Raw genomic sequence first — 21,040 nt, 5'->3', positions numbered from 1 at the left:
GTTTCGAACAAATATTTAATATTTCCGTTTCCGGAATTATTTTCCGATTCCGATAATATTTCCGATTCTGACAATATTTCCGTTTCCGGCAATATTTCCGATTCTGGTAATATTTCCATTTCTGATAACATTTTCCGATACGTACCATGTTTCCGTTTCCGGCAACATCTACGGCTTGGATAATATTTATATTTCCGATACGATCCATATTTCCGTTTCCGGCAATATCATCGTTTCCGGAGTATTCATTTCTTGCCTGTGACGATCTCAGCTCCCACTGAAACCAAGATCCGTCGATTCCGAATATCCATAGATGGAGTATCTAATGCCATTAAATACTTGATCCGTTTACGTACTATTTGTGTGACCCTACGGGTTTAGTCAAGAGTAAGCTGTGGATTAATATCATTAATTCCACTTGAACTGAAGCGGCCTCTAGCTAGGCATTCAGCTCACTTGATCTCACTGAATTATTAACTTGTTAATTAATACTGAACCGCATTTATTAGACTTAACATAGAATGCATACTTGGACCAAGGGCATTATTTCCTTCAAAGTGGCATACATCAGGTGAGCTAATTGCCCCTTGACTAACGCATTGGCCTTCTCTCCAATGGCTGGGCCAGTGCCTTTTCAGCCTAAAAAAAAGATAAGTGAATATGTAATGGATTTCACCTTTATTTTTTACCGAATCCATGTGGATTGCCTACGTATCCCATGATAAGGGAATCAGGTCAAAGCGTAGTTCAGGATATTACGAGGCTTGCTTTTCTAACTAATATATCTGAAAGCTATCTTACTCATACTAGGATACATCATGGATCATACGATCGTCGAAATACTAGACGTAATATTTCTTAAGCTGGTCAAGGTTGGTAAAATGGAGGAATTCGTCGCCGTTAAGATCGACTAGTTTCACTGCCCCTGCTGAGGTGATGTGTTTGACCAGAAATGGGCCTGACCAGTTAGGCTTGAATTTCCCACGAGGATCATGTATTGGAGCCCGATTCTCTTTCAAGACCAAATCTCCTTCTCGAATGCCCCTATCTCGCACTCTTTTATTGAAAGCTCGCGCGATACGTCGTTGATAAAGTTGGATGTTGTTTAGGGCTTCCAATCTTCGTTCGTCTGCTAGGGCCAGTTCGTCGTACCGAACCTTAAACCATTGATCTTCGGATATCTCGCTTTCATTCATAACCCGGAGTGATTGAATTTCGATTTCGACGGGAAGGACAGGTTCCATTCCATAAACTAGAGAATACGGAGTAGTCCCTGTTGGAGTCCGAATAGAAATTCTATACCCCCAAAGGGCATATGGCAATTTTTCAGGCCATTCCCGGGTTTTCTCGGTCATTTTTGCAATTATCGTTCGAATGGTTTTGTTGGCGGCTTCAACTGCTCCATTGGTCTGAGGACGATAAGGGGAAGACTGATGATGTCTAACCTTATATTTCTCCAGAGTTTCTTTTAAGTGCCCTTCGAAGTGAGAGTCGTTGTCAGAAATAATTTTAAAAGGCACTCCGTAACGACATATTATGTTGTTGATCACAAACTTGGAGACTTGCTTTGCCCCTAGCTTTGCATATGACGCGGCTTCAATCCATTTCGAGAAATAGTCAATAGCAACCAGAATGTATTGATGCCCGTTCGAGGCTTTTGGGTGAATTTGTCCGATTATATCTATACCCCAACTTGAAAACGGCCATGGGGAAGTGAGATTGTGTAATGAGGTAGGTGGCATGTGATTAAGATTTGCGAAAAATTGACATTTCTTGCAAGTCCTCACAAAATGGACACAATCGCTTTCTAAAGTGGTCCAATAATAACCTGCTCGCAAGATTTTTCGAGCTAGCATCCTGCCATTCATGTGCGGACCGCATTCACCACCATGGATTTCTCCCATGATCTTTTGTATTTCTTCTCCGTCAATACACAATTGTAGAGTTCCATCAAAACCCTTGCGGTACAATCTATCTTTTAGTATTACAAAGTGAGCTGCCAATCGCCGGATAGCCAGTTGGTCTTTTTTATGACTCTCTTCAGGATATTGACCGGTGATTAGAAAAATTTTAATATCAGCATACCAGACATCTTTATCATCTTGCAAAGTCAACGCAGCAATCATATGTTCAAGATTGACTACCGGTGAATCATTTTCCTCAATAGTCACAGCTCGAATTTTTACGTTGTTTTCCCATGTTAAATTTACCGCTAAGTTCGCTAGCGCATCCGTAAAACTGTTTTGCTCTCGGGGAAGATGCTTGAAGTCAATATCTTCGAAGTACGGAATGAACTGTTGAAGATACTCGGTATACATCTGCAATCTCTCATCTCGGACTCTCCATACTCCAATTGTTTGAGAGATAATGAGGTTAGAATCTCCATGTACTGTGAGGTATTTTGCCCCTGCCGCTAAGGCTGCCTTAACTCCATAAATGCAAGCTTCGTACTCCGCCGTGTTATTAGTCGTTGAAAAACTCAGTTTCACAGCAAAAGGGATATGAGTTCCATAAGGATCAACGAGCAAAACACCCGCGCCATTTCCCCTTCTATTAGATGCTCCGTCAAAGTACATTTTCCACCTAGATATCCCAATGTTGAGTAAATGTTCATCCGGAAAATCGTCATCAACTTCATCTCCTGAGATTGGTCCATCAGCCAATGCTTCGGATATCGCCCTTCCTTTAACGGATTTCTGGTTTACACATTGAATATCAAATTCTGAAAGCATTGCATGCCATCTCGCGAACCTCTCAGTGAGAATTGGTTTCTCAAAAATGTACTTGATAGGATCTAGTCTTGAGATAAGGAAAGTTGTATGAGCCTGTAGATAATGTCGTAGCTTCTTAGTGGCATATATGAGGGCGATGCAAGCTTTTTCTAAAGGATTGTATCTGGTTTCATAATCCAAAAACTTTTTGCTGAGGTAGTAGATGGCAATTTCTCTTTTGGTGCCTTCTTGGTATTGAGCCAATAACGCTCCCATGGCAGTTTCTGTGACTGTGAGATATAAAATCAAAGGCTCTCCCGGCTTGGGTGGCATTAATACTGGAGGATTAGAGAGATATTCCTTCATTGAGTCAAATGAGGCTTGGCATTCTTCATTCCATTTTTTTGGAACATTTTTCCTCAACAGCTTGAAAATCGGTTCGCATCGAGTGCTCAGTTGCGATATGAACCTGCTAATGTATTGAATTCTTCCTAGGAATCCCCGAATTTCTTTTTCCGTTCTTGGTGGAGGAAGTTCTTGAATGGCTTTCACTTTATCGGAATCGACTTTGATCCCATCTTTGCTGACAATAAAGCCCAACAGTTTTCCAGAAGTAACTCCGAATACGCATTTTTGAGGATTCAATCTCAAATTATATTTTCTAATCCTGTCAAAAAATGACTTTAATGCACTTATGTGCTCCCCTCGATCGTGGCTTTTGACAATCATATCATCCACGTATACTTCAACCGTATCATGAATAAGGTCATGTAGAATTGTTGTTGCAGCTCGTTGATAAGTGGCCCCTGCGTTTTTTAAACCGAACGGCATTGCTTGGTAACAAAATGTTCCCCATGGGGTGATGAATGACGTCTTTGACATATCGTCTTCTGCCATGAGTATTTGATTATAGCCCGAGAATCCGTCCATAAATGAGAACATGGCGTGCCCCGCGGTACTATCCACCAGTACGTCAATGTGAGGCAAAGGGAAGTAATCTTTTGGTGATGCAGCGTTTAGATCCCTGAAGTCGATACATACTCTGACCCTTTCGTATTTTTTGGGAACTACCACTATGTTAGCCAACCATTCAGGGTGTTTGATTGGTTTAATAAAATTGGCATCGAGTTGTTTCTGGATTTCTTCTTTGACTTTTAGACTAACTTCCGGTTTCATCCTTCGGAGCTTTTGTTGCTTCGGCTTGCTGTTGGGATAAAGAGGAATGCGATGTTCGGCAATGTTACGGTCAACACCTGGCATATCTGCATATGACCATGCAAATACATCTACGTACTCCCTAAGCAATGCAATGAATGCAGTTTGTTCCTCAGGGGAAAGTGAGGATCCTATTTTTACTTCTTTTACACTACTATCAGTGCCAATATTTACAACTATTGACTCTTCTATGGGCATCATGCATGACTTAGGCTCATCGAAAGATTCATTATCAGATAATTCATTATGATCAAAATTAACTTCTTGCATGCAAATATATTTAGGTTTATTAACACACTCAAGGTCTTCATTTTCAGAATAATAAGACTGGGTATGAAGGGATGATTGGCTAGACGATGAACTATCGGTTTCGTAACCTTCCGAGGCGGAGGAGTGGGTAAGGTGTGGATTTGAAAGATGCTTGGGGATTGGATCACCTAAAACGGGTGGAATGTAAGCTTCTTTGTTCTTGAGGTGGACATTGCCTTCACGCTCAATCCTTGTATTAACCGGTAGAGTAAGCGCCATTGGATCAAGATTTCCTTCATTTCCAAAGTTCGTAAATAATTGCCTCAAAACTCCTTGCTTCAAATATTCGATCCAATCAATGTTCTCTTTAGGCTTAGGTTCCTTGTATAACCATTTTTTGATTAATTCCTCATCTCTAGCTTCAGCAAAGAAGATTTCTAGTCCTGGAAGTCTCTGCTTCTTAACTGGATCATACCATGGTTCAGGAAATTCGTAGTAGGGCTCGGTATCGTGTTGTAATACAAATTGCCCATTCAATGTGAGGGATGGTTTCTTAATGACGTGGAGGTCCTTGCTTGGATCATACCCCAAACCATAGCGATTTTGCTTCTCCATAATGGGGATTGGATGTTTCATGCCTTTGCCGTCACGACCTAAACCTTCGCCTGGGATATATCCCATCTTCTTCATCAATTGAAGGCCTTTGGTGAAGGGTTGAAAGGTATTTGTTTTTGGGTCTTGGCTTGAAATATTTGGGTGTAGAGGGTGGTATGTCATTTAGCGGGGGATTGAGGCCTCAATTCAAGGTGATATGCACTTCAAGGTTTTCACCTAAACACAGGATACCCTAGGTCAAAATCATGAGAGAAAGAAGATAGGAAAAAGAAAAATAGAGATAATAATAAAAGAATGTGAATGCAGGAAGCGAAAGTACACGACTTATTGATTTGAAAATTTGACTTTTTTAAAATAACGTCATACTTTTGAAAAGAAAAAAAAAATACTTCTACGGAACCAGAAAGATTGTTGGAATTTGACTCTGTTAGATTAGATAGGTGATTGTTAGAGGATCACAGTTGTTTCTTTTATTTGTTGGATAGTAACACGTCGTTTTGCTGTTTTTTGGCGTTCATCTCCATTCCACTTATGGTATCCGAATGATTACTTCTTACTCCTAACATCAATAATAAGGAAAATAAAATAAAATAAAAGAGTAGGGCCTGTATCCCTTTTACACATTTCTTCCGTATTGAACGTGTGTTTCGTGATAGGATTATGCACTCATGTTGTTTGTGCTAACATGCCCTTGTGAGTCAAGTAGAGTTCTCCCGTATCTTAAGAGCTTCGGTAGGGGCTCTTTTCCTGTTGAAAGAAAAAAATTGTTAGTTGTTTAGGGTCGCACCCGAAGGTTGCCTACGTATCTCCACGTGTGTAGTCATTTTGAATAAAGTCTTATGAGTATTTGTGCATGTGATAAGCAGAGAATCAGACCCGTCGTAGTTCTGTACTAAATAAAAGTATTGTTTTGGTTTATTTAAGCAGCTGAACTCATAATTTGAGTTGCCTACGTACCCCCAACGATATAGGTGGGAAGTGTCAAAGGAAGAAAAAAAGAAATATGAAGGGTGTTTGAAATGAGGGATTTTAGGGGATCAAGCTGCACGTAGTTCTCAAAACGGGGGATAACGGTTTTTGGTGGTTTTTGGCTTTTGTAGTTTTTTTTTTTTTTTTTGGTTTTGTTAAGTTTTTTTGTTTTTTGTTTTTTTCATTACAACGCCTTAGCTTCTTTCAAAAAGGAAACGCATGACAATATTCCTTCCTTCTTTCCCTGGTGTCTTAGACCTTAGATGAACCTTCGCCGACCTTTTCTTTGTATCCATCAAATTCAAGAGCGTATAACCATTTCGCCCATGTTTTGCAGACCTGAGCACATGCCTTCTTAGTATCTTTGTCAATTCTATTCAGGAAGATATGTGGTTCCATAATTGATTGGATTGAGGCCACAATAGTCGCGGGCGTCTCCTCGTTGTTACTATTCACGGCTAAGTTCTCGTCATCCATCCAAATGGGAATACACTGGTTGATTGATCTGCAATATCGGGGTGGAGGATCCCTTGATTCTGCCAAAGCCATTCGTCCCATCTTTTCACTGGTTGGTTCACGTGTCACAAGCTCAATGGGATCGTCTTCATTTGAACAAGTCGACAAAACATTTATGGATACTGATTCTTTATGACTCAGGTGTGATATTTTAGTAATCCGATTGATGCGCAGACGAAGAGCGTGGAATTTGTCAGTGTCATGCCCATGGAGTTGATGATAGTGGCAATATTTATGGAGATCAGGTCCAATGGGGTCAGCTCCTGGGCGACGAGGAAGTGGTTTGATAATTCCTTTGTCAAGGAGTCCTCGAAAAATTTCTGACGGAGACGACCAACGTCGTGATGAAAGAGGTTGGAAGTGGGTTTCTCTTCGACCAGGTCTTGTAAGTTGAGAGTTAATCTCCCTCTGTCTGGGTCTTGGATGGACAGAATCAATAATTCCACGATCAATGAGGTCTTGAATTTCACACCGGAGATCATAACATAAGTCAGTTAGGTGACCATATTGATTGCAATAATCACAATATTTCTCCATATTCGTTTCAAGTGGAGGCAAGGCATGTACATATCCTTTTATTCGGAGAACTCCTTGTTTGCGTAACCGGCTACACACCACACTTAAAGGTTCATCAATTTGAGCAAACACTCTTTTTCTTGACGACTCGGTATACGGGTTCACCTTTGGTCTTTCATCAAGTAGCTTGTAACTGTCAATATCAAAGCCGTGTTGTTCCATATGACTGAGATCACCATATCTTATCGTGACCATGCAACGATAATAGTAATCATTAAGGTTCCTTAAGAGTATCAGCATGAACTCTCTATCAGTAATGGAGTGTCGGAGCTTAGATATTTTCTGGGAACATCTAGAGCAGAAATGAGAAAACGTCTCATTATTTGTCTGTCTCGTTGCAATCAACGCGTGTTTCTCGGTATCTGTCTGCCTGAACTCGCGAGACCAATCAACGAAAGCTTGTGCCACCTTTTCCCATTCTTGTCTAATAAGTGGGTTCAGAGTGCAGTACCATGACAACGCTGGTCCTTTTAAACTACGATCAAACAACTTAGGGAGATGTTCTTCCGGAATGCCCAAGGGAATTAAAACATTGACAAACTTGTATAAATGTATTACTGGATCATCAGTTCCATCTGTTTTTTCCAATACCGAAAGTTCTCGATACCGGGCATCATACCTGTACTCTGGGAAGGAGACTAATGCTTTTGTGCGGATTTTAAAACAGGAACTCGTAACATTGAGATCTAGATCATATTCGTCATCTTTTGATCCGTCATGACAGCCTTCAATGCTATCTTCGTGAGAATTGCTACTATTCCAAGATTCACCTGGTTGTTCTGGTTGCTCGTTGTTTATCCCAACATCTGGAGTTCTTAATTCATCTTCATCCGTTTCATTATGTGTTGGTCCTTCCTCGTCTTCTCCTAGGTCTTCATCTGGGTCTTCTGATTCGTTGTGCATATTCTCATCGCCAGAGATATCTATCCTCCCATGATCAGAGTCGGTGCGAATGCAATATATATTGAATCCATCCAAACGAGTCCCTTCTTCCTCATCTAGCTGGAGCACGGATTTTTCGACAGAGAAAACATTCGCATCTGCCAAATCGCCCTGGATAGTGACTACTCCATGATCTGTAAGTAATTTCACCTTTTGATGTAACGTTGAAGCCACCGCCTTATTGTCATGTAACCAAGGTCGTCCTAACAGCAGATTGAAACAGGCTTGAATGTCAATAACCGTGAAGTTCACTTCCCTGACCACAGGACCACACTCAATGAATAAATCTATGCAACCCAACACTTCTCGTTTTGCATTGTCGTACGCACGGACTATCTGGCTTGACAGTGATAAATCGGTTTTAGAGTGCCCGAGTTTAGCTAGGAGTCGATAAGGGCACACATTGATAGCAAACCCATTGTCGACCAATACTTTCTGTACATTCCATCCATTACATCTTACCGTGATATGCAAAGAGTTGTTATGATTAGGATTCTCGGGCAGATCATCATCTGTGAACATAAGAGTGCGGTCCACACCATGGATGAGTCCTACAATTTGATCTGGGGTAATGGAAGGATTGATCGAAGCTTCCTCTAGGTGTTTAATCACGGCGGTTCTGTGGGGTCCCGAATGCCAGAGTAAATTCCATATAGAAATATTTGCGTTGACCTCTTTCATGCGCTTGATAGCATCATCCACTGCGCCGTCTTCCTCGGTCATTAACTCTTTTCCCTTATCCTTCTTCCGTAAAGCTTCTAACGTGTTGTCATCTTCTAGATAAGAAGGTTTGAAGTGACGTCCTCGGGTCAAATGACTTACTTCTACTACCTCATCATCGCTAAGATCATCAAGGCATATAGGACGCCCGTAGTCATTCGTTGTGGTGGGATGGACCACGTTATTATTTTCAACAATAGTCACAACAGAAGTGGAATCTTCATCTTCATCTTCATCACAGTCTAGAATGAAAAATGCTCCATCATACCCCAGCGTTCCACACATGTCACTAAAGGGATCTTTGGTGAGGGTGAAGCTGAGATCTTTGCAAGGTGTTATTTTAACCTTTTCCTTGGTCGAGAAATCATACATTATACATTTATAATTTTCTGACAAAAGTGTCTCATACACACAGGGACTATCTCTAGTGATCAGCGTGGTTGGGTCGAAATCGTCGATAGTGGTGGAAATCATGTTTATGGAAACAGATGACTTGTGATTTGGGAGGGGATTATCTGTGATGTTTGGTTGAGAATTTTTGACTTTATTGGATGAGGCTCCAACAGAAAGCTTTCCCTCATCTATCAAGTCCTGTACACGATGCTTGAAAGCCGCACAACTTTCAATGTCATGTCCCTGCCCCTGGTGATATTCACAGTGCTTGTTTGGGTTATAGTTGGGGGGTGGATTCCTTGGTGGTCCCCTCGGGTTCAAGGGTTGGACGAGGTTGGCCTTTTTAAGCTTTGAGAAGGCTTGGGCGTAACTCATGTTCAAAGGGGTGAAATTCCGTTGAGGTCGAAGTTGAAACGCAGATGTTGTACCGATGTTATGGATCATATTCGTTGGTTTTGAAGGAGATGCATCGTTGTTAACAACCTTCTTATTGCCTCCGTATCTTGGGTTGTACGAAGTATTACTGTTAAACTCTTCTCTTTTAATATCTCCCTTTTTTATGGCATCTTCAATCAAAGATCCGGTTGAAATCAAGGCCTTGAACGATGGGAAATATTGATAAGCCATTTGTTTCTGGTATACCGGGAGGAGGTTCTTGACAATCATTTGCAACTTCTCCTCTTCATTCGGCCTATTTATCATTTTTACCGCTTTATTTCTCCACCTTGTGATGAAAGATGAGAATGTCTCATTTGCATTTTGAGTCGTGGTCTCCAAATCCCTTCTTGTGACATCAATCTCCTCATTGTACTTATACTGGTTCGAAAATTCTCTCGCAATATCAGCCCAGGTTGATTTCTTCGAGTTCTCTAAGTTCAGAAACCAATGCGAGGCAGCTCCATCCAAATATTGCTGAAATAATTGAGCCATCAATGGCTCTTCCACTCCCCATGGACTCATAGCACCAACATAAAGTTTCAAGAAATTTGTGGGACTTCGTGTTCCATCGAACCGCGCGAGGAAAGGCATTTTGAACCCAATGGGAAGGCGCGCCTTGGGAAAAAGAGTCAACCCATGGATATCCATCCATGGCTCAGCTTGGGTCATGCCTTTCAATACTTCTTTCAACTTAGAAATCTCCTCTTCGAGTTTGGTCGGGAGTTCATTGTCATGATTACCTTGCTCAAGATGAAATGGTGATGCGACCTCTGAGTCAGGAGCTGGTGGGTGAGCTTGCACGTTCTGTCTTATGAAATTAACCACAGTCTGTTCAACGGTGTTTTGGCGATCTATTATGGACTGCATCATCCCTTTAAGTTCAGATAAAGGATCCGGATGGAGGCTTGAATTCTGTTGATCATTGTCGGGGGTCTGAGCCATATTGCTACAACTAGGGGATGAGAATATTGCCGATGTAGGGCAAGGAGAAAATTCTGCAGATAGAGATCTCTTGCTATGGAATGAGGTGCGGCGAATGAGCCTAGATCCAGCACGGGTCCAGGTGCAACTCCTGACAGAAAAACAAAAATAGCCATTGTAAGTACTCACTTGAATATGATGTTTAAAGTGGAAAGTAAAAACAGATAAAAATAACATAAAATAAAAAATAATCATCGGATATACATAATGATATTGATTTTATTTTTATTCTTAAGGAGATGAACGCCGATTTTTGAACAGATTTCGAGAGACTTGGAACTTTGTGTCTTATTGAAGTGACTTATAAAAAAAACCTTTTATTGCATCCTTAAGATTTTACGGGTATTTAGGCTTATTTTGGAAGTTTGAAGGATTGTGTATGTCGCAAGTTTCAGATTCTTTATGACCCTATGCGTCTCGAGTTTTGTGACACGCCATAGGTGGAACCCTCATGGTTGTTGGTCTATAAAAACTTAGACTCGATTTGAATTTTCTTCAAGCTACGAATAACCAAATTCCTTTCTTCTAAAGCTATTCTCCATTAAAGAATCATATGGATCTTAATATTCCATTTGGAGCTTCTTCATCCTCCAATGTGCGAGAGTTGATCCAGTTCTTCTCTGAGAATCCTACTTCTTCCCTTCAGGAAATACGAGATAGAGGGCGTGAGGCGATTCTTGCTTCCATGTCCTTAGAGGACCGACTTGTCGTTGACTCCTCTACAGGGTTTTCAAACCAAATTCTTCCTACTACTACTTCTCCTACTCCCTTGGTAAGGCCTGTTTTAGTGGGTAACTTTTCTCAGTTCTTCCGCATATGCGACCCTTCGAATTCCCTATTTTTGTTTGTGGCTGATTCTATGGTATTCGCCATGTCTCTTTGTCTATACTTTCCTCTAAGTTTGTCTTACTTTATTTTGGCCGCTATAAACCAACAAGAGTTTCCTTTTTCGAATGATCGCACAGAAAGTTCTAGCTCATCAACCAATTTGTCCTTTAATCTTCCAAACCGTAGTACACTTAGGTTGTTAATGTGGGATGTCAAGGATCAGTCAACATCTCGTCTCCTTGGTCATCTCGTCATGTTATCCAAAATATACCAACCTACTTGCTTCGTATTACTTCTTTTTGACTCGAAGATCGGTGAAGAAGTGGCTAGGGGCTTGGGTATTAAGACCTTTGGTATCCTCCCTAGGTCTGGTTCATTTCCACCCATGTTATTTTTTTGGAACGATACTTGTTTCTTTTCTGTGACATAATTGGCTGCAGAGTCAATCACTTTATCGGTCTATGTTTCACCACAGGCTATCCCCACAAGAATTCTAGTACATGAGAGGCAGGGTCCGCGCCAAAGCACGACTAATCGTCCATGGTTGAGTCTATTTGAATTTTCATCACTTGATCGTTTACAAATGGCAATGGGTGGTCCTTCTAGCTACCAAAGTTCTAAAGAAGACTTCCTTCGGAAGATTCCTCCTTCTAGGCTTTCCTCATTTGCCATTCCTGACACTTTATGGTCAATAAGCCAAAAGGGTCTTTTTATATTGGTAGATAGGTTTACTAAAGCTTTGTCTTCCGGCCCTTGGCAACGTTCTAAGCCACATACTCTCTCATTTGTTGTCATGTCTGATGGGTCATATAAATGTAGGGGTGGGTTTATAGTGCGGGACCCAAGACAGAACTGGGTGGCCGGTTTTGCTTCTAAGGTTCAAGGGCAAAGCCTCTCCTCTTTTGTATTATCTATTTTGCAAAGAGGCTTGCAGAAAGCTAGAATGCTGCAAGTGAAACAGTTGGAAGTATTGGTGGACGTCGAACTCCATACTCTAGCCTTGGCTAAGCTAGACATCTCCACAACTGCTCCCGAGCGCGAATTATGCGGTATAATGCAATTAATGCGATTCCCTGGGTGGGAAGTCAGTATCCGCCATCTTCCACAGGAAAGCCTCAAAGGGGCTATGCTTATCGTAGACTTTTGCCAAAGGTTTCCATGGGGTCATTCAGAGGAGTTCGAAGTTCCACCAATTCCTGAGATATTACTCGCCCAGTATTGAAAATTGTACATTTTATACTTGTGGTGATCGTACTTTGGAAGTAAATAAATAAAATGAGTTTGTGTATGTTGGTTGAAAGAGTATTTCACTTATCATGATTGGTTTGTTCAAGCACGAATTAGAGCTTTTGCATGATTTTGGCGTAATTTAGGGGTTAAATTCGAAAATTCAGGATTTTCAACAAAATTGAAAACTATTTTTGCGAAATGGAGAGAGAATGAAGAAAAATAAGTTATTTGAAAGATAAGTTATTTACTATTTTGCAAGACCAAATTCTCAAAGATAACTATCACTTTTTACTTTTCCATTTCCCGCCTTACAAAAGTATTGAATGATAAAGTAAGGGAAGAGAATAAAGAGATGGGGCCTGTGTCCCTGCTAAAATAGTGATGACACCGCTCTAGATGCTTGATTACCTGCGTACCTTGAAACATCAAAGAAATTTTTTTAAATATAGGGGTCGTGCCTGAAGGCTGCCTACGTATCCCTGGGTGCATAGGTGCTTGATGGTGTAAGAGTGTTTACAGGGAATCAGACCCAACGTAGTTCCAAAAATGACAATAAAGAAAGAAAATATTTATTTTGCGACTGAACTCAAAGTGAGCTGCCTACGTACCCCTTCACAAAAGTGGTGTGAAATGATGCAAACATACATGATGATGAATTTTTTTTTTTTTTTAATTAAAAAAGAAAGGGGGGATCAAGTCGCACGTAGTTATAAAATTTCTATCTTTTTTTTTTTTTAACATAGGAAAAATAAAGAACGCAATGCATAGGCTACAGGTGAGTGGTGATGAGGCATCTTGAACCGGTAGAGATGTGTAATCCTTAATCGTAACGCCAAGTAACGAATTCTCCGGTCTCCAGGCGTTGTTCCCAATCTTCTTTGCGCTTGGCAACATACAAGGGGTTGTCTTCTCGATCTAGGATCCATGATGCCCAGGCCTTGCATACCAATTGACACGAAGCTAAAGTCACGGGATCAATCTTGCGTAGGTAAATATGAGGCTCCATAATTGACACGATGGAGGCCACCTCATTAGCCGATGTCATTATTCCTTCACATTGTACTGCATGTTCCTGATTGTAAAGCCACCCAAGTCGTTCACGCAGCCTTCGTGCCTTGATTTTATCTGGCATCCAAGTTGGATGGTCGCGTTCTGACTCCGAAATGGGCCAGTACATGCGGGTCAGCTTCATTACCGGCGTTGGCCTTATTGTGATCTCATTGTTAGGAAAGTAACCTTCCTCGCTTTCGACGAGATTCATCTCCCCAAACTGACTTGTACTGGCATATTGGGTCGTTCCATCTCTTGCATCTCCTGGAATCACGTATCCCCCTAATGGGAAACATAGCATTCCTCTAACTTTCTGGTGCAATGTTGACGCAACCATCTGATTCTCATGTAACCATGGTCGTCCCAACAAGAGATTGTATGAAGTCTCGCAGTCTATCACATGGAAATTCACCTCATACACGACTGGTCCGCACTTCAAAATCAATAATATGGTTCCCGTTATCTCCCTTGGAGTATTATTAAAACCAAAAGACAAGCCCGAGTAATGAGTTATTTGGTTTGCCTCATAACCTAGTTCGTAAAGGAAGTCTCGTGAAGTTATGTTGATCGCCGATCCATTATCAACCAGAATATTATCTATGTAGCCGCTGCTATGTAACAAGGTTATGTACAATGCATGATTATGATATGGATGTGGAGGCAAATCATCGTTTGTGAAGTCTAATCTATTATTCCGATGCGGGTCATCTCGGGAAATTTTACGGAGATCAATCCATGAGACTGAAGATCCCAATGGTGCTTTGACATAGGAAGGGTACGTATCGGCCAAGTAAGTCAGTTGATCAAGAGTTACATGTATCATGGTTTTTTCTTCTATCCCTATGTTCTCATATGACATTAAAAGGTCCAGATTCACAACCTCCTGTTCTGTTGAAGGAACTTCCTGGGTAATGGTAGCGACTTCAAAGACCTTAGCCTTATTTGACACTTTAGATCGACTATCATCTTCTGGAAACAAAGGAGGACATGGTGACCATAATGAACCCTCTGACTGGGTGGCGAGAATAGCATGGATTTTGTACATCCATGGTTGGCCGAGCTTTATGTCATAGAGTGAGGGGATATTGACAACTATGAACTCTGTGGTAAATGATATACCCTTATAGTCAACATTAGTGCTCAGTTTACCCCATACTTCTCCACTTGTATAGTCATCGCCAAGATCTTCACAGGTCACTGGTTCAAGTTCTTCTCGTTCACATCCCCACTTAATGAAGGTCTTATAGGGGCATACATTGATGGGACATCCTCCCTCCACCAAAACACCGCGGTATTCCTTGTTGTCACAGATCATTGTATGCTCCAATCTGTCTTCTAGGAATTCTTTCTCAACCAAATCTTTCATGACAAGTTGCCAATCGAGTTTGAACATTTTTATCAGGTCCTTGGCTGGGGTCGTGACGTCAATCGCAGTTCTCTTGAGGTAGTCGATGAAGGCTTCTTGATACATTTGAGATTTTGATATCAAGTCCCATAATGATGCTTTATCATCCTTATTTCCTAACCTAGACGGAGCATGTTCGGAGGTTGAACCTTCTCCAGAACCAATCATGTGGCAAGACATTAATGATACTTTTGGAACAACCATGTCCCCATGGATGGTCATTATTCCCCTTAGTGTTGGGATTTTTACTTTCTGATGAATGGTAGATGCAATAGCCCGTGTGTCATGAAGCCACGGTCTCCCAAGTAGAAAGGGAAATTGCGTAGGAGCTTCGATCACCTGAAATTCCACATCACATTCCCAACTCTTGTGCCCTAATTTCAAAGTGATGGTCCCAATTGACTTTCTTGGGATGTTATCGTACGCAGTTAAAATTTTACCGGAATGTCTTAAAGGTGTGTTTCCGTGTCCCACTGCATTCAAAATTCCTTTTGAACAAACATTGAAAGCTGACCCACTATCAATCCGGATACCCGAGATTAAGTAACAAGCGTATCCTAAGGTGATGCATAAAGGTTGATTGTGATTAATGACCTCCGGCAAATCTGTATCGTTGAACGATATGGTAGGGGGAATCCAAGCCTTTGGAACTGGAATTTTTCCGTCGTCAATAAGTTGTTGTATAGCATGTCTTGTATCCGAACAGGATTCTATATCGTGTCCATAGTCATGGCAGTAACTGCAATACTTCGCCATGTCTGCCGCGGGAGAAGGCATGGAATAATTGATTTGTCTTGGCTCAAGGAATCCTTGCAACTTCAGCCGGTGGTATATAACAGCTAAAGGTTCACTCTTTTCGGAATAAATCTGACTTATTGACCTCCAGCGGCCCCTCTTACTTCCAGCTTCGTATCTTGGCTTTGCGGAACTCATATTGTTTTAAGGACTTGATTAAGTGTAAGTGAAGTACCTGTCATTTCAAACAAGCATGATATTAGTATTGATATCGAGAATTCAATAAAATGGAGTAAAATGGCGGGAAATAGAAAAGTATCTTGGTGATATTATAAGTCTATTTTGAGAAAAGGGTTTCTCTTCCGAAAATCATCATAAAAAGTTGACCAGCAGTAAAGTGAAGTATAAGTTTCCGAAAAATGGGTTTCAAAAGCAGGAGAGCCATTCTGTAGAAAAAAATTCTTTAGAAAGATCCGATTTGGTTTTGGAGCATTAGAATCATTCGCATTTTATGGAGATTTTTATGGGATTTTTAAGTTAATGAAGTCGACTGAATTTTGGCATTGATTTTTGACTTGGTTCATGAGAAACTTTGAATAGTGATTAAGAATTAATCACGACATTGTGAGAAATTCTTTGTTCGCTTTTGTTTTGAAGTGAAATTTCTTTATGAAAAGTTAAAATGATTTTGACAATAAAACGCGATTAATTAGACTAGGAAATTTCTTTTTGTTTTGAAAATACTACAAGCCAAAATTTTAAAGAGAGAAAAAAGAAAAGGTTAAAAGGAAAAGTCATCGCGAATATATAAAGAAAAGAAATAAAAGCACGTGAATTAAATTAGTTAGGACAGACAATTAACAACATAAATAAAAAGCAAGCATGCGTTGGTCCATGTGTCCTAACACGTTAACTACAAGGGTTTGTTCAATTAAGGAAATAATTGTTCGAGTGGCCCCATACGGGGTTGGACGGTCCTGCATAACCGGTTGTAAATAACGCGCGGATACAGGTTTACGTCCTTAAATTCATTATAATTATCTAAACTCCCTGAACCCCGCAAATTAGCAGGTTAGGGCCTAGGTTATGATAGTACCAGTGCGTGTGTGCGGACCGAATTCCACATAAGCAAACCCAAACACACGTAATTTCACATAAACATGATTCATACAAAAATTTAAACATTTCACGTGAATGATCATAACCAATTGGGATAGTTGTTTGTTTCCTAAGAGGGTAAAACATATTTTTGGGTCTATACCTCAAAGTTTATTTTTTTTAAATAAAAATAAAAATCCCCAGTGGAGTCGCCAGCCTGTGGGACCCGATTCTCGACTGTCCTAGATTACGGTCAGAATCCCACATAAGCCTACGGTTAGGCCTGTAATGTTTAAAAATTCGGAGTCGCCACCCTATTTTATCCGATAGGGACCGGATTTTTGAAATCATCATTTTCAAGGGAAAATAATTATTTAATAAAAAATAAATTTCCGAAAACAATGATGGCTCCATAAAATAAAAGGCTTTTTTCTTATGAAATCTGGTCTTTTGAAATCAAAGATTAAGGTCCGGGGTATAAGTTAGGAAGATCGAACGTCTGGAACTCGTCTCTCCCTCTGTTCTAAAACAGGCTCCTACTAATATGTTGTCCCTATTTTTCTACAATAATTGGTTATGATCATTCACAATGTTATTGATTTAATGCATAATGTCACATAATTTGCAAGTAGTCAAACACACTCGGATGCAATATGATATAATATATGATGAGATAAATCTGGTGATGTATGGTGGGTTTGAGCATTAAAGTTGCCCTACGTACCGTTCATTGTAGGATTTGAATCCACTCCCGGATCAAAACCCTACGTAGTTCTGACAAGTGTCCCTTCCTATGTGGTCAATTCCAATAGGTGAAGGGAAAAAAGAGTGTTGAATAACTCAAGACAAGGTTGGTAATAGGTCTTTAAGTGACTTTCTTTTGTGAATCAGATCGCTCCATCAAGGTTGTGGAAATCACCCCGATTAGTGACACCATAAAGTCTTTTGTGAAAGACAATTCAACAATAAAATGCGTCCCGATTGACGACTTTTGGATTGACTTGTTTCTGAAAAGAAAGTTGTTTTAGACTTGGTGATTTGCTCATTTTGGGTTGAACTTCACTCTGTTGAGGATGGATAGTAATGTGTACTATTTGAATGGGTTTTGAGGTAATGTGTTTGGGTTTATAAAATTGACCAGATAAGTTGGGACACTTGATATGGCCTAAAATTGAATAATAGTTTCATAATAGAAATCATGTCATACTAGATTGAGAGTGATTCATTATAGGTAACAAGACTTGATGATGATAGGTTTTATAGGTGGGTGAATCACTTCACAATCCTATATGACTAAATTTCCAATTTGACCCGTTTATTCAATTCAAGGTCATAAACCATAAGTCACTAGGTTTATCTCATGCAAATGCGAAATGATATATGGATCAAGCATGCAAAGTGATTTAACCAATTTAATATAAAAAAACACTCGAATAATTTATTATTAAGAAGTGTGCATAAGATAATTCCTTTATTGTTTTATTAATTTGATGGTGGAACTTTAGTTTACAATTGCCATAAGTACAATAAATGTTACAATAATCATAATTCCTATCTAATGAGCAGCTTCAAGTCTTGATCCCTTCGCCTTGAACCATGTTGCCTTGATTAGTCTTCATATTTCTTCGCTTTGGATGTTTGGAAAGTAGGGATTTAAGTAAACAAAACCTATATTTTGATTTATTTAGAATTTTCCACTTTACTTAACTCAACCTAAATTGATTTTAGGTGAGTATAACGAAGTGGTAAAGGGTTTGGAGTATTTAAAAATACATAATCTGTTATTTAAGAAAAATAGAATTTTATTTTGGGGAAATCGAATTTTATAAGAGAAAACCAATTTTCCTTTAAAAAAAAAACTGTTGAGAAAATTACATCTCGTTGAACTTTAAATTTGGTACCATGACCTCCCGAACTCGGATTTGAGCGTTTAATATTTTTTTGGAAAGATATAAGATTTTTATTTAACGTGTTAAAAAATGGATTCAAAATAAAAAGTAAATAATTTATAAATAATTTTTCTTTAAAGCTGCTCCTTTTTGAGACCTTGAAGTCAAATTAAATTATAAATTAATTGTTGGAAAACAAAATCACGTTTTTATTTTTAAAATGGACTTTAGAAACATTTTAGAGTCGTGTGTATAAAAATCTCAGATTTTAAAGTTTATTTAATATTTTTAATAAAATACAACTTATTTATTTGAAACTGTCATTTTCAAGAAACTGTCTTCCTAGATTTCTGTTTTTGAAAATATTCTATAAAATTGAATAAAAATCGTGTGGAGGTGAGAGAGGTCAATTTAGAAAGCTTAGTATTTTGTCTTTCTATGATATTCTTTGAGATTTTCGAAAATAATAATTTAACCTGGTCGAATTTCACCAAATAAAAAATCGGAACCTGAAAAAGACAGTTTTTCTAGTCTGAAGTTTAGGATTTATTGTGATTTTTCTAAAACTTATTTTTGAAAAATTCCAAATGTCGTGGTCTTATAAATACTTCAAGTTTCTGTAAAAAAATTATTTTGTGAATTTTGAAAAGTGACGATATTTTATATAATTATCAACCAAATTGACAAAAAAAATGGAAAATGAGGAAATTGGCTAGTACTATAGTTCCACCATCTTTATCTTGAATTTTCTTATGCACCTTCTCACTTTAACTTCATTTTGAGAAAAATATTTTTTTTTTTTGTGATCAACATACATAAATAAAAACACACTTCACGTACACTCACTCTCGAATCTCGCCCGTGGTCGGTCAAATTCTAGTTGGTTTCCAAATTAGGTAACCGGCACGTATAGTGCCCTAACAGGTTATAGAGCACACATAAGAAAAGAGTTAGTAATGTATGAAAAAATGATTGGAATTCACAAAAATAAAAGGAACAAGAATATTACCTTTGGCTCTGACTAGCAATGTTTGAGAGATTAATCCAAATGATCAATTGAAATTAAAAAAAAGTGACTGCAAAGTGGATTGTCCAAGAAAATTAAATAACTTCTTTTTTTGATTTTCTGAATATTGATATTAATTAAACTAAAAACTTTTTTTTTTTTTTTGATTTTTCTGATTTCACTTTAACTAAAACTATTTTTTGACTTGAATAAACTATATTTTTTCCTTTTTTACTGATTTTTTTAGAGAAAGTGAGTGAATGAGAGCCTTTTTTTTTTTAGAGAGAGAGTAGAATGATGGGGGTTGGGCCTCTCCTAAGTGAGAAAAGATGATGGTATTTATAGGGGTGGAAGGGACTAAGTTGCAAATAAACAATAGTTGAAGGTTATACGAAATAAAAATAGATAAGTAGGAGGATTTTGTGAATAAATAAGCAAATTTGAGTAATCATGACTTGATTGACCCATAACTGCTTTTGTTTTATTTGCCAAACTGATACGTTATACTGTCCTTGAGCTCAAACGGGCTGAACAAGGTACGCGTCTTAGAGAAAAATAAAGACCATTAGCGTCGTCGGCTAGAGAATGTATTTTTGGGTCATGATAGATCAGAAATAAGATGATCATTTTGGAAAGAGGTTATCGTTCGTTTTAAAAAAAAATGTCGGGCGTTACAAATGTAGGCCCATTATTACGAAGAGGGCGTCATATGAAAAATTATTCGTACGTCATTTACCCGAGGGCTCGTTTTAATACTGCATATTAACAAGGTCATCGTCACATTGTTAGAACAATGACGTATTATGCCCCCTCTTAATAGTAATAGTGTTTTTGGAATATAGTACTTCTCGGGAAGCACTATTTTAGAAGTATTACTCTCATGGTGTATATTCTGATAGGGATACCTCTCTTTTATGAAAGTACCTAATACATCCCATATTAGTAGTAGAGAGACTAGTTGTTGTAAAATATCAGTCGGTGTAATAAGTCTAGTAACGTTATTTATCATGCTAACCCAAACAATATCCTTTATACAAATAACTGAGTTTTATTTACCCGCTAGATTGCAATACGAAGTGAAAAATACAGCAAGAAACCGTCTGAAGCTACTATATGCCAATTTTTATTACCTTTGTTAGATGCTTTTTCTGTTATTTGTCAGACATGAATCATCTGATATTAGCTATTTTCAATTGTTGCCGTATAAATTTGGTTAACCTTCATGATGTATCAAATCATGGCTTAAAAAAAAACTGTTTTGGTGTCTTAAACCTTTTTTTCATGCATTGGGTTTTGGGGGTTTTTCATGTGGGATTGGTTGCATGGTTATAATTGTTTTAATTAACTTTTTTTTTTTTTACTTGGGGTTCACGTGGGTTGTTTGGGGGGAAATAGGTTAGGATTTTTTTAATTTTTGTCTTTTGCTTTTGTTTTTTTCCTTTTTCATTTTTTTTTTAATTTGAGGGGGGGGGGG

General features: G+C 38.9%; 1 protein-coding gene across 1 annotated transcript; it reads right to left on the bottom strand.

Annotated features, from left to right (window-relative positions):
* Positions 1 to 842: 842 nt before the first annotated feature.
* LOC130461384 (uncharacterized) lies at positions 843 to 4,952 on the bottom strand. Its single transcript, XM_056829470.1, has one exon. It carries the CDS (start codon positions 4,950 to 4,952, stop codon positions 843 to 845), a length of 4,110 nt encoding a protein of 1,369 aa, XP_056685448.1.
* Between the last annotated feature and the right edge of the window lie 16,088 nt (positions 4,953 to 21,040).

The sequence above is a fragment of the Spinacia oleracea genome, chromosome 5, assembly GCF_020520425.1.
Source record: "Spinacia oleracea cultivar Varoflay chromosome 5, BTI_SOV_V1, whole genome shotgun sequence".
NCBI lineage: Eukaryota > Viridiplantae > Streptophyta > Magnoliopsida > Caryophyllales > Amaranthaceae > Spinacia > Spinacia oleracea.
Note: the sequence above shows the minus strand (reverse complement) of the source record. Positions and strands in the feature narration are given on the sequence as shown.

What these genes read in the sequence shown, in the direction of transcription:
- LOC130461384 (XM_056829470.1), bottom strand. Translation starts at nt 4,952, where the DNA reads ATGACATACCACCCTCTACACCCAAATATTTCAAGCCAAGACCCAAAA.